The following is a 13,743-nucleotide window of genomic DNA, read 5'->3' on the forward strand; positions in this document are numbered from 1 at the left end:
TAGAGATTCCAACGCCCTCCATGCCGAGTCATGGCAATTTTTCATGGTTTGCTTTTATCTTGGTCTCAGGGTTTTGCGAAAATTTAGTGCTAGTTAGATTCCTTGTCTGCAGTCGAGTTGATAGCTTCACTTCTGACTAATTTTCACAATTATGCTCATATTTTTGCATAGTATTCGGGATCTTATGAAACTTGATTGGAATATTATATTTGACCATATTATTCGTAGAGGAAACTTTTGCGTGAATTTTCTTGTTAAAGAAGTAGTTTATCATGATGATAGCTTGAAGATTTGAGAATCTCCTCCTAGTAGTCTAAGTGGTTTTTTATGGCTGATGCTACGAGGGTTCTTTTCCCTTATGCTTAGACTTTTTCTTTTCTCTTTTGTCTTGGTTTTTTTCTTCTATTGGACCAAGAACAAAAACTTACTTAATTTTTGGTAAAAAAAATTATTTTACTCTACATAGTATTGATTGATTATCAATTAAATAAAATTATCTTAAATTTAAATTCAATAAAATAAAATAAATTGAATTAAATTATTAAAATAAAACTAAAAATTAATAAAAAAAGAGACGTAAGTATTAATATATATATAGTATTGATTGATATCAATTTATTGATTTCTAACTATCAAATTTAAAAAATAGTGGCCAACTATAAACCACATCATAAACTTTCTCACATTATAATCATTTTTTTTTTTTGATATGTTTTATTTTTACAAAAGATCCAATTTAATTTCTCACAATTAACTAACGACCTAATTTAATATCTAATAAATAATAATTTAATATGTTTTGTTTATATGAACCATCAAAAAGACGAATGATTTTCTTTTGAAATAGTTATTAAATTATAGAAAATTACAGATTCTACGACACTTCTCTATTACCGTTTTCAATTTTAGTTGATTCTATTGTAAGTTTATAAATTTATAATTTTTTTTTTTGGAATTTGCTTTATTTTTTAGAGGGAAACACAAATTTATACCAATGTAGATTGAGAAATCATGTTTGATTTCAAGTGTACAGTGAAGTAGAACATAAGGAGTATGTTACATTAACTCAAATTTGTATTTAATTTATTTCAAAAAATATTTTCATAAATCGGAAAAAAGATAATCATACTTTTACTTGTGTTTGTTTGACACATACTCCACACTAATATATATATTGTTAATTGATATTTATTTATTGATTTTTGATTAAATAAAATTATTTTAAATTTAATAAATATAAAACATTCAATTTGAAACAATTATTAAATATTAAAAAGAATTAAAGAATATACATAATAAAAATGTTTTACATTGATATTTAATTAAAATCCTTACTTTGTCACATCATTTCACCTTTTTATGATTATTTTAAAACTGATCATGTTATATAAAAATATGATAGTTTTTAATTAGATATGATAAATTATTTTACCCTTATGGTATATGCTTCATTATACTCGTATTAAATAAGAAATTTTTTTGGTTTGAATAATACTAAAATAAGACATTTAATATTTAATATTGTTGATGTTGATTGTTGTTCATAATCGAACAGGTTGCAATTTCTGGTTTGGTATACTAGCTGCAGACGATACCCATTTCCTTTCTTCCTTTGCTCTTTCTCTTCTCCTCCGCCATCTACTCTCTGTTAAATAGAAATCTCAACTGCAATAACTGAAATCTCGACCCGTAAAAGATCCGAATGAGGGATTCGAATCTGGAGTTGCAGGAATCAGGTTGGGAGGAACTCCGAAAGGAAGCGCGGAAGATCGAAGGCGATCTCGACGTCAAGCTTTCTTCCTACGCCAAGCTCGGTGTTAGATTCACCCAAGGAGGTTCCATTCCGTTCCCTGCTTTATTGCATTCCTTTTCCTTTGGATCATGAATGTTGTGTTAAATCAAACAAATGGTTATAGGAGAATCATGTCTGTGTTGAATTGATTTGTTTTTCTTTTTAGTGGATGCTTGGTTTCAAGTAGAATTGTTTTTTCCTCCAAATTTATTATAACTTCCAGCAAAGGTTTGTGTATGGTTGGATCGTGATTTTGACAAAATCACTATGGTGATTTTGTTGAAGTTCCAAAGTGTAGCTTTTGTCGTCGTCGTGATTATGCCATTCTCAATGCAAATCCAAACATCAACTAAAGTTTATTTTAAACTTACTTTTGTGTGAATATACTAAAACAAAAAAAATTACTTTGTATTCAATTCATTTTCAAAATTTTACAAAAGTAATTCGTTCAAATTAATATTCGCTATTGCAGAATCAAACACACTGTATATGTTTGGTTATTGGTTGGTGATATATCATTTCTCTGGTCCCAATGTTGATTGACCATGAAATTTATGAAGTGGTTGAATGCACGGTGACACCGTTGCGCTTAGTGTTTTTGATTGGACATTTGTCAAGATTGATTTTCTCTCCTGTCGAACGTGATTCTAATGAAAACTCAAGTGTTTGATTACTATGAGGCAAAATTAGGTTAATGGTCTGTTTGGAAACACGGTAAGTAGCATGTAGTCGCACATCGTTATTGAAGCCAAATGTTGTAAGCTTCTACTATTACGTGCATTGGAACGCGGTATCACAGCAGTTCCAAACATTTTATAATTGTTTTTTGTCTCAAAACTTTGGTTTAACTAGAGTTATAAAAAGATGGATTTATGTTAGATTGAAAAACTACAGTTTTACGCCAAATTTTCTTTTGGATAGTGATTATTTCTTACTATATTCAGTTTGCTTGGTTATCGATGAGTTATTATTATTATTATTTTTTAACGACAAATACTGGTAGTTACTTTTTATTTTTGTTGGTGGGGGAGTTGAACCTCTATGTTCTCTCTCCAAACCACCAAGCCACCTAGTAACTCCTGTGCTAATTATTGATTAAGTGATAAGACACTTTTGAAGAATCAAATGTTGAGCAAATGAGTGTAGGAAAGAATACCATATTTAATATTGAAATTTTGTTACGATAATATGGCTATGATGTTTACTTTTCATTTACGGCACACCTTAGAAAGGTTTATCATGAGAATATACATTCCTCTTGTTATTAGGTTATGTGGATAGTGGCTCACCACCTGTTGGGTCCAGTAGGTCTTGGAAGTCCATGGAAATGGAAATCCAATCCCTCCTCGAGAAACTATTGGACATAAATGATTCCATGAGTAGATGTGCTGCATCTGCTGGACCAGCTACTTCTGTAACGCAGAAGTTGGCTAGGCACAGAGATATTTTTCACGAGTTTACCCAGGTATGCTTATATCACATTTCTATTTGGCATATGTAGTTTCAATTTTCAATTCTCCATCAGTTTAAAACAAATGAATTTCTGGCATCGAAATTGCTTGAGAAGTATATATAGTTTGTTTTAACATGACCCACCATAACATATATATTGTATGTTTGGAGTTTTGATGGACATCGCATTGGATTTGATTCTAAGAATAGGTGGGTTTTGCCATCTTCTTACTTGAAATGCTTGAACTTGGGGACAGGTGTTAGTTGGGAGTTAGATGTAGGCTTCTAGCACCTGTTATTTTCCACTCTTGATTCAGATTGTAAGCCTTTCTATTTTCTTTGAATAAATCGCTGTCTTACTGTCAAAATCTGTTTTATTATTAAAAATTTCCCAAGTATAGGTGTTTGGTTGTATAGGAGTACCAATAGGGATTTGGTTATATAAGAGTACTAATATGGATCCGGCTGTATAGTAACCTTGTATATATATGTATTGTCAACATATTTCAATTGAATAAAATATTATCGAGATGGTATCAAAGCTCTCGGTCTTTGGGAGTCTCGCTTCTGCATAAACTTGTCGCCTTCATTGCACTTTCTTTTTTCCTGAAACCTTAGCACCTTCATTGTAACCCCTTTTGTTGCTTTCATTGCAATGAGATTTCTTTTTGGCATGCTCGCCCATAGTGTGATTATTGTTTGCTGCCATAGTGTGTTCACTGTTCACGTCATTACTGGTCACGCCCGTTTGACCACCTTTAACCGTCTACTTCACACTACCGCCCACACCAAGACTCGCGCCTCTATTAGATTGTCTGAGATCCAAAGTGCCGCCGTCAACAACCTATTCACGCGGCCTCACACATGCCTTCCAGTTCGGCGCGTGTGCACCACACACCGCTTTCTAGATCGTCGTTCACCGCCGTTTTCATCCAAATTGTAGATTGGCCGTTTCTTGTTTCGTTTTGGGTCTTCAGTTTCTGATCGAAGCACTTTTGTTTGTGGGCCATTTTAAGCTCTCACGGTTTTTGCTCAGACTTTTCTATTACAAACTTTGGCCATTATTGTTATTGCAGCATTATAACACACTTATAGTTTGTCGATATTTTTTGGACATTTGAAGTCTATTTTGTTTGATAGATCAATCTTTCGTCTCTAATATCATTTGTTTGCTGATTTTACGAAAATGACAACTAAAGAAAGTAAAAGTGGTTTGGTCTGAATCAATGAAGATGAAGTAGAAAAGATGAGATCATTTCTTAGTAAGTTGGAGAAACCAACAAATACTAGTTTTCTGGTATATACAAGTACACTTCCTCTTGGTAGGTTTCAACTTTCTTTTGGACTTAATGCTTCGGATACACCCTATAACCAACATTGGATACTAGAGTCTAGAGCCACTGACCACATGACACCCTTACCTACACATTTCTCCACTTATTCACCTTGCCCTAGTAGCAAGAAAACATCCATAGCAAATGGTACCCTTATAACTGCAGCAGGTCAAAGAGATGTCCACATAAACTCATCCATAACTCTAAGAAATGTCCTTCATATTCCTAAATTGTCTACTAGCTTGATTTCCATACAAAAACGTAACTGAAAACCTATCATGTAATGTTTTTATAACAAATCTTGTGTCCTTCAAGACAAGAATTCAAGGAGGACCGTTGAAGTTGTGGGATTTTAGAGAAAATGAGGAGAGAAAATATTAAGAGTTTGAATATTATTGATAATAGCTTTATGCTAACTTGATTACAAAAGACTCAATACTAATCTCTATTTATAGAGAAACATAATCTCAATCCTAAATCAGAAACAAATCATAATAATAATGAGAGATATTCTAAGATATGTCTATGATTATAAATTGATCATAGGAAATAACTCAAGATACTCTAATATAATATAAAAGATATTATAAGATATTTTCTAATATTCTAACACTCCCCCTCAAGCTAAAGCTTTACTAAGCTTTAGCTTGTTACAAGAAAATAATGTTTTGCTTTGCAAAATAATAAAAAGGATGGAAAGACAACTCAAGAATACAAGTGAAGTCGGAGAGAATTGCTATAAATATAGCCTAGCCAGATAGCCGAAATGATCATCATAAATTGTTGTCTTACAGTGTTGAAAATCTTGTATGGGATAGTGATATGGCTTAAACGTGGTCATAAGCTTGAGGCAACTCTCACCCTAGAAGAGCATAGAAAAAGGCTTCACCTAATAAGCCAGATTATAAGGGGTGATTTAGACTCAATTCAAATTCTACGATAGTATCATAGGGCCACATGTATCAAGCCACCCAGGTTGTGAGTCAGATGTGTTGAGAGTCCCACATTTGATCATCATATAGCTTGATTAGTGGTTACAACTTAAATTGAGAGGTAATCATCACGGTACAAGCTGGTTTTGTGGGGTTCGGTTAACTTCAACCTATTTTCTAAGAAAGTAAAAAAATGGAAGATTTTCCACTATGTAACTAATTATGAGGTAGCGGTAGGGTGTTAAGTGTGCGATTCTTCAAAAAGGGATGGATATAGTGTGGGAGTGAGAATTATAGGAGTTAGGTTGGGAATTTTGGGAGATATTTGATACAGGCTTGTTGTTTTTTCAATTTTTTCTGTATTTTCTTGTTGTAGTTTTAGAACCCAAGATTTGTTGTCACCTTGATACATGTCTGGATTTCACCGTTAATACAATATTTTGAGTGCTCTGTTTTAATCATATTCAGATAGAACACTGAAAATTAAGAGGAATGAGGGCCCAAAGAGTGGGCCCAACTCACACAAGTCACACATGATACTGTTTCGCTTCTGGTTTTAGGTAACTGCTTATTGCTTGTGGCTACTTTTGAAAATTTAGTTCGGTAGGTAGAGTATTGTCATAACTTCAGTTCCGCTGTTTTGGCCGCACAAAGTGGTAATTCATCTGTTTACATCTCACCTTCTCTTAGCCCATGGATTCTCGATTCTGGTTCATCTGACCATATTACTGATAATAAGGCTCTTTTCTCCTCTCTCACTACTTCTGGTTATTTACCTAGGATAGTCTCAACCAATGGTTCCGAAACACAGTCCCAAGGGATTGCCCGTGTCCAAATCCTCCCTTATTTGTTAGTTACATTTGTTCTTTATGTGCTTGGATGCCCATTTAATTTAATTTCTATCAGTCGATTGACTTGTTCTCATGATTGTGTTTTCACATTTACTAATTGCAATGTTACTTTGCAAGATCGAATATTAGGACGACAAATTGGTGTCGGATGTGAGTCTAATGACCTCTATTATCTCTCAAACCAGTCAACAGCGTGCCCTACCACAAATTCTCCCCTTACTATACATGCTTAGTTAGGTCATCTGAATCTTCCCAAAATTCAATAGTTAGTATCGAGGTTATTCTAGACTCTCCTTCACCGCCACCACCTCCGTTATCTGATCCCACCTTTGATATTCCTATTGTTATCCGTAAAGGTATACGTCCTATTTGCAATCTATCCTTTCATTACATTGGTTTGAGTGACCATCGTCTTTCTCCTTTGCATTATACTTGTTTGTCTTCCCCGTCTTCTGTTTCTATCCCTAAATCTCTAGGTGAAGCTTTATCCCACCCAGAGTGGGGGCAAACAATGATTGATGAATGTGTGCACTTCAGAGTAGTGGTACCTGAGAATTATTTCCTTCACCATCTAAAAAGTCTTTAGTAGGATCTCATTGATTTTATATAGTGAAAGTTGGTCATGATGGTAATATTGATCGCTTTAAAGCTCGTTTGATACTCAAACTTTTGGCTCGATTACAGTGATACTTTCTCCCATGTGGCTAAGATGGCCTCTATTAGACTACTCATCTCTATAGCAGCCATCTGACATTGGTCTCTACACCAACTTGACATTAAAAATGCATTTTTGCATGGTGACTTTGAAGAAGTGTATATGGAGCAACCACCTGGGTTTGTCGATTTCACATGTTTCTTTATGGTCTTAAATAGTCTCTTCGAGTTTGGTTTGACATATTTTGCACAATAGTGCAATAATTGGGTATGATTTGAAATTAAGCTAATTATTCTCATTTTTATCGCCACTCAGTACAAAAGTGCATTTACTTGATTGTCTATGTAGATGATATTGTCATAACGTGTAGTGATCAGTAGGGGTACTCTAGTTGAAACATCATTTATCTCATCAGTTTCAAACTAAAGATCTTGCCAAGCTCCGCTACTTTTTGGGTATTGAGGTAGCTTAATCTAAGGACGTCTTAGTAATTTCACAAAGGAAATATGCCATGGATATTCTTGAAGAGTCAATTTTATTGAATGCCAAGCCGATTGATACTCATATGGATCCAAATGTCAAACTTCTACCTAAACATGGGGAACCATTTTCAGATTCAGGGAGATACAGAAGATTGATTGTAAATTAAACTACCTCATAGTCACCTATTCGAACATCTCTTTTGCGCTCAACGTGGTAAGCCAATTCTTAAACTCTCCTTGCCAAGAACACTCGGATGTTGTGATATGAATCTTGAAATACATTAAAGGTGCTATAGGAAAAAGTTTAATTTATGAAAACAGAGGACATGCGATAGTTGGTTATTCAAATGCCGATTGAGCAGACTAACCGATTGATAGACAATCAACTTCTGGGTATTGTGTACCTATTGGAGGAAACTTAATATCCTGGAAGAGTAAGAAACAAAATGTAGTCGCAAGATCAAGCGTTGAAGCTAAATACTGGGCTATGGCATTAGTGACTTGTGAGTTCATTTGGTTGAAAAAGTTATTCAAAGAGCTTCAATTTGAAGAGGCAACACAAATGACATTAATCTGGGATAATCAAGCAACATTGCACATCGCCTCTAATCTTGTTTTTCATGAGAGGACTAAACATATTGAGATAGATTGTCACTTTGTAAGGGAGAAGATCATATCAGGCGACATCACCACTAGCTTTGTTAATTTCAATGATCAATTGACTAATGTATTCACTAAGTCCCTGAGAGGTTGCGAATCAGTTATATATGTAATAAGCTTGGTGCATATGATATATATGCTCCAGCTTGAGGGGGAGTGTTGAAAATATATTTACGATCTTTGTATTTATTACATATCACATCATATCATATAAATAGGGATAAGTTCTTCTATATTTATTTTTGTATTTATTGCCTTGAGCCTATATAAAACCGACTCCATTGTGTAGTTCACACAATATTTCACCATATGCCTCTCTCAATTTCTCTCATTTAACAGAGGTCGTTCGCGAAATTGGCAAGGAGGAAAAGATGGAAGTAATGGGCTTACTAATAGAAAGGGGTCCGGACCGGGTCATTTCTCAAGCCCAAACAAGGGAAATGCGAGTTTTGAGCCAAGTGGGGGAACCCAATTCAGAAATACCCAAACCGGCTCAAATTCTAACCTAGAATTGAGCACGCAGGGATCCAACCCTAATCAGAACCAAACGCGAGCGAACGGTAATGAGGAGCGACGAAGGAACCAAGCATCTCCCCTATTCATAATTAATGGATCGTAAGCCGCGAGACCTCTGTTCTCAATGTGGGGAACGGTTCAATCCTCTTCATTAGTGTGCTGAAAAATAGTTGTGTTTGGTGATTTTGGGAGATGATGAAGTGACTAACGACGTCAGTGAAGTCCCAGCGATCGAATTGAAGGAAGAGGAGGAAATGGCAATTTGCTTGGACTAGAAGAGGAAAGTTGTGAAGTTGCAGTGTCAAATTCCTCAGAACTGGAGAATCAATTAGGAAAAAGAACTTAATCTTGCTGGCATGAATATATCAAGGCAAGAAAATTTATAACCCGGGAAGGGAAGAAGGAAACCATCAGCTGGAAATCTGGAAGTCTGCTGCAGAATCAATGTCTTAATGTTAGCCTCGAGGACAAGGCTCATTTTGAAGGGGGCAGTGATAGAACTCTGAAAATTAAGAAGAATGAGGTCCCAAAGTGTGGACCCAACTCACACGCGTATACCTTTTAGGATGAATTAGAAGCAAAAAGAATAAAATAGTTAGTTAGAATCTCTCCTTATTTCAAGGGAAAACTCTGTTACAAAAGAGAGGGGAAGAGAGTGAGAAAACCATTCAGAAAAATATGTTTAATTAGTTAGAATTATTCTCTGGTTCATGAGTTGTTGCAACTCTGGTTTATTGCATTTTCTGCATTTTACAGCTTTCACCATTATTATAAGAGCTTTTCTCATCAATTACAATCAATAAAATTCCTTCCATTACCTTTAAAATTCTGTTTATTATCATATTCCTAGTACCTATCAGTATCAGGCTAATCATACATGTATAATATTGGACCCAAATAAGAGTAGGACTGAAATGTATACTCTCATGTGGCATTTCCTTCCAGTAAAATCCCCACCATCCTTCAAAATGGAAAGGGAGATGCTTTTATCTAAATATCAAAACGGGGAGATGGATGTCTAACGGTGGAGATTAAGACTGAAGAGAAATCTATTCCCGACAGGTATAGGACACTTAACCAAATTGGACTATCAGAGCTTCGTAGCCTACCATCCTACCATCTATTATGTATATTAAAATAGACTTCTACATCTTTATCTAATATTGTGCCACCTCATTCAAATATTGCCACATAAAAAAAAAAATCTGATGTGGCACATCTAACAAATACTCTTCCTCTTTCTTATCATCATACTTGCAATTTATTTTTTATTACATTTTTTTCATATAATATTTTGTAAAACTATTCATATGCCATAAGTTACAAATTACAATACAATAAATATCAGTTATCAATTATTCGACATTTATGATTCCTCTATCATTATTGATAACGGTTCTTCCTCAAGATTATTGATAACGATTCTTCTCTTTGTATGTTTTAACTATCAATTAATATATTGAGTCATTTTAAAGGTTTCTTCATCTCTTCTTCCATCATTACATTTCAAACTTTTTTCTTTTAGATAAACAATATATTAAAATAGACTCCCACCATAAACATCATATAATATTATGTCATTTCATTCAAATATGGCCACTTTAACAAAAATCTTATTTTAAAATAGACTCCCACATAAAAATCATCTAATATTATGTCATTTCATTCAAATATTGTCACCTCAACAAAAATCTCATGTGGCACATCTAAAATGTCTTTTCTCTTAAATTATCTTTATTATTCAACTTTTATTTTGCTTTAACACACATTTGAATAGACTCCTACATCTTTATCAAATATTGTTATTATTATTATTATTATTATTATTATTATTATTATTATTATTATTATTATTATTATTATTTAACATATAATATTATGGATAACTATTTTTTGTTTTTGTTGTTTTTCTGACGTATACTATTCTATTTCTTCAAATAATCTCTAATATTTATTTTGCTGTTATATTTTGGTAACTGAAACTCCAATATTTAAATGGTCAATATATTTTTTTGTTGTAACTATTTTAACACGCCTTATGCAATTAACTTTTATACTGCAACCTTATGCAATTAACTTTTATATCGCAACGTTATGCTATTAACTTTTATATCGCACACCACTGTCATGAGAAAAACATTATGCATTTACGAAAAAATATTTTGTATTTTTATTTAGCTTATGTAACATATCAAATAAAACCATTTAATTGCTCATAATTTTTAATTTGAATGTGATTGTTTAGAAGTGTCAATGACATTTTTTAAGGATTTAAAGAACATACAATAACCATCTAAAATTATTTTACACTTACATCGAATAAAAATTCATTACCATATCCCATCTTTATGTAACTATTTTATAATTAGTGATATGATATGGAAGAATGGTAGTTTCTCACTGGATAACAGGGTAAAACTGTTTTGCTCTCTCTCTAAGTACGTTCATTGCACTCATTTTTATATGTAAGTTTTCACAACTCCACTTTATCAATTCAAAAGGAAATTTCTTTGCAACCCAATTATTTTCAAAGAAGTAGATATAGTTGGAAAATTCTTTTTTTTTTTTTTTGCACAAATAACTTTTTAGTAAGTGGTATTTTGTAAGATATTATACCTATTTGCTCATTTTTCTCAAAATTTTGATTGTTCTTAGTTATAGTATTGTTTTTACAGACATATGTGATCTCATCTACGACATGATCGTATATTGGCTCCTCAAAAGACAAAGAAGATTGTCCTTATTCAGCTTTATATGAGTGTTATTATTGTGTCTTCGAGATAAAACTATTTATCATTTAGATTAAAAAAAATTTGTTGTTTTTTTATGGAGATATTTTATATTGTCAAATTTTTCAAAAATACTACCAATTTTAAGTTTCTACATGTGTTTTACCTCTACTCACCACCGTACATAAGAGTTGTTTGTCATGTTGTATAGAAGTCTCATACTCAAAATATTGGAATTTAGATTTGTCATTTCTATGAAAGAGTTATAATGAAATGAATATCAAATGACAAAATTATTTTTATATTTTTCTAACAATATTTTGACAATAAATTTAGATTTGACAACACAAAAAAAGAGCATGATTAATCTGATCTTGCGGTAGATAATTACATATATTAATATTTATTAAAATACTTTTACGATTTTTAACACTAAATATAATTTATGAATTTTGTTTGTAGGATGATCTTCACTATGAAAACATTTTACGTATTCTCGAATGTGTGTTTGTCAACTCATATAATAATTAGTCAAATAGATTCACTTGAAAAAAATACTCTACAAATAAAATGAATGAATTATATTATTTTTGAAATTTTAAAATCTTATTCACAATACTACTCATATGATAAAGTTCATACATCCCGCGCAATGCGCGGGCTATATTCTAGTTTTTTTATTATCTTGCCGATTTGACATGATAGTTCTTGCTTCTTTGTTGATAAGCCTTATCTATTAAGAAAGCTTATGTAAGAAATAGCAAGGTTTTTTGTATAAATTCTCACGTCACTGTAATGAATAGGTTTCTACAGTAATTTGTTTAGTAAGTTGACTTTAAATATGTTTTCCTTGTGCGTTGTTCGTTTCAGGAATTTAGGCGTACCAAGGGGAACATAAACTCAATGAGGGAACATGCAGAGCTTTTAGGTTCTGTCCGAGATGATATTACCGACATTAAGGTGAATCCTGAGCATGATCTGACTTAAATTATATAGATACATTCTTATAGGTGTACTAGACTTACCTTCTTCTAGCAGACATCTGGTAGTATGTCACCAAGGGTGCAGTTATTACGTGAGAGAGCTGCTATCCATGGGAATACGTCTCATGTAAGTATTTTTCTGCTTAACTCTTAATTGGTAAACGTTTATCTATTGTTCCATGGTGACTGCTAATTAAGCATTAGTCCCATTAAAGCTCCATTGGAGACGAGAACTATGCCCGTTCTTCCCGGATCCCTTTTTCATAGACAATGCCCTTTGGCCACATGCTTTTAAGGATTTCTCACGAACTGCTTACATGAACCCATAATCATGGGTCCTTTAGAAGCTCTTGTTTTCAGCCCTTTTAAATCATTACTCTAATATCCTTGCTTTTGAGGATTCTTGATTCACTTTCCCGACATGTTGCCAGATAGATGATGTGATTAGTCAAGCTCAAGCAACAAGAGCTGTGTTGGCTTCTCAAAGGGCATTGTTTGGTGATGTTCAAGGAAAATTGAGGCTTCTTGGGGACAAGTTCCCCATTGTTCGGAGCGTGCTCGGTACGGTGTAAAGTAGATTTTATCTTTCTAAATTGCCATCGGTTTTCAAAGCTACATGTCTTGTCTCTTTTTGTTTTGTTGACCTAAATTGTTGCTCTTGCAGGTTCGATAAAAAGGCGACAGTCAAGGGATACTCTTATTATTTCAGCAGTCATTGCTGCTTGTACGCTGTTTCTCATCATTTATAGGCTCTCAAAGTAACAAAACAATTTTGCCACACTACAAATGAACTATGGTTCTTTTATTCATTGATATTTTCTGTTTCTTTCTTTGCCTTTTTGTTTTTTAGGGATGAGGAAGTTTAAGATTTTATTTTACAATCAACATTTGTCTAGGAGCCTCATTTGTATTTAGTGGATAGTGTAAAGTATTTATTTGATTCTTGAATTTTTATATGAGTCAACAATCTTTGGTTCTCCTATTTTTAATCATTAGATGCTACTTTTCTGATTATTATTATTTTTATTGGGGGTGGGGGATACTGTAGTGTTTCCATGGTAAGTTGTAGTATGTAAAGATGTATAGCTCATTCCTAAAACAAACTAAAATTCATGGCCTGGAATTTGGAAACCTGCTGGGATTTAGGCTTATTTGTTTGCGTTTAATTTACTTTCTTAGCTGCCTCATAACGTTGGAAAATAATGTCTGAATAACATGATGAAGTTTATATGAAAATTTTGATATGTTTATGTTGACTTAAATATATCAAACAACATAAATAAATACTTGAGATGTTAGGATATCCCCTCGTGTATTTTTGTTTTCCGCCTTTGGTAGTGTTCTAATGGAGAACCTT

The 13,743-nt window shown here is 33.1% G+C and overlaps 1 protein-coding gene across 1 annotated transcript; it reads left to right on the top strand.

Moving 5' to 3' along the window:
- Nucleotides 1–1,538: 1,538 nt before the first annotated feature.
- Nucleotides 1,539–13,366, top strand: LOC101507376 (Golgi SNAP receptor complex member 1-2-like). The gene is made up of 6 exons (XM_004514792.4): nt 1,539–1,835; nt 3,061–3,257; nt 12,274–12,363; nt 12,442–12,513; nt 12,818–12,947; nt 13,051–13,366. The coding sequence occupies exons 1-6, from the start codon at nt 1,703–1,705 to the stop codon at nt 13,146–13,148; spliced, it is 720 nt and encodes a 239-aa protein (XP_004514849.1). The 5' UTR covers nt 1,539–1,702; the 3' UTR covers nt 13,149–13,366.
- The last annotated feature ends 377 nt before the right edge of the window (nt 13,367–13,743 follow it).

This window comes from Cicer arietinum, chromosome 6, assembly GCF_000331145.2.
Source record: "Cicer arietinum cultivar CDC Frontier isolate Library 1 chromosome 6, Cicar.CDCFrontier_v2.0, whole genome shotgun sequence".
In the NCBI taxonomy this organism is placed as follows: Eukaryota; Viridiplantae; Streptophyta; class Magnoliopsida; order Fabales; family Fabaceae; genus Cicer; species Cicer arietinum.

Bases quoted from the DNA above. Each gene is read 5' to 3' on its own strand.
- LOC101507376 (XM_004514792.4), top strand. From the start codon at position 1,703: ATGAGGGATTCGAATCTGGAGTTGCAGGAATCAGGTTGGGAGGAACTC. The intron at 12,364-12,441 runs GTGAATCCTGAG...TTCTTCTAGCAG, and splicing joins ATGATATTACCGACATTAAG to ACATCTGGTAGTATGTCACC. The intron at 12,948-13,050 runs GTACGGTGTAAA...TTGCTCTTGCAG, and splicing joins CATTGTTCGGAGCGTGCTCG to GTTCGATAAAAAGGCGACAG.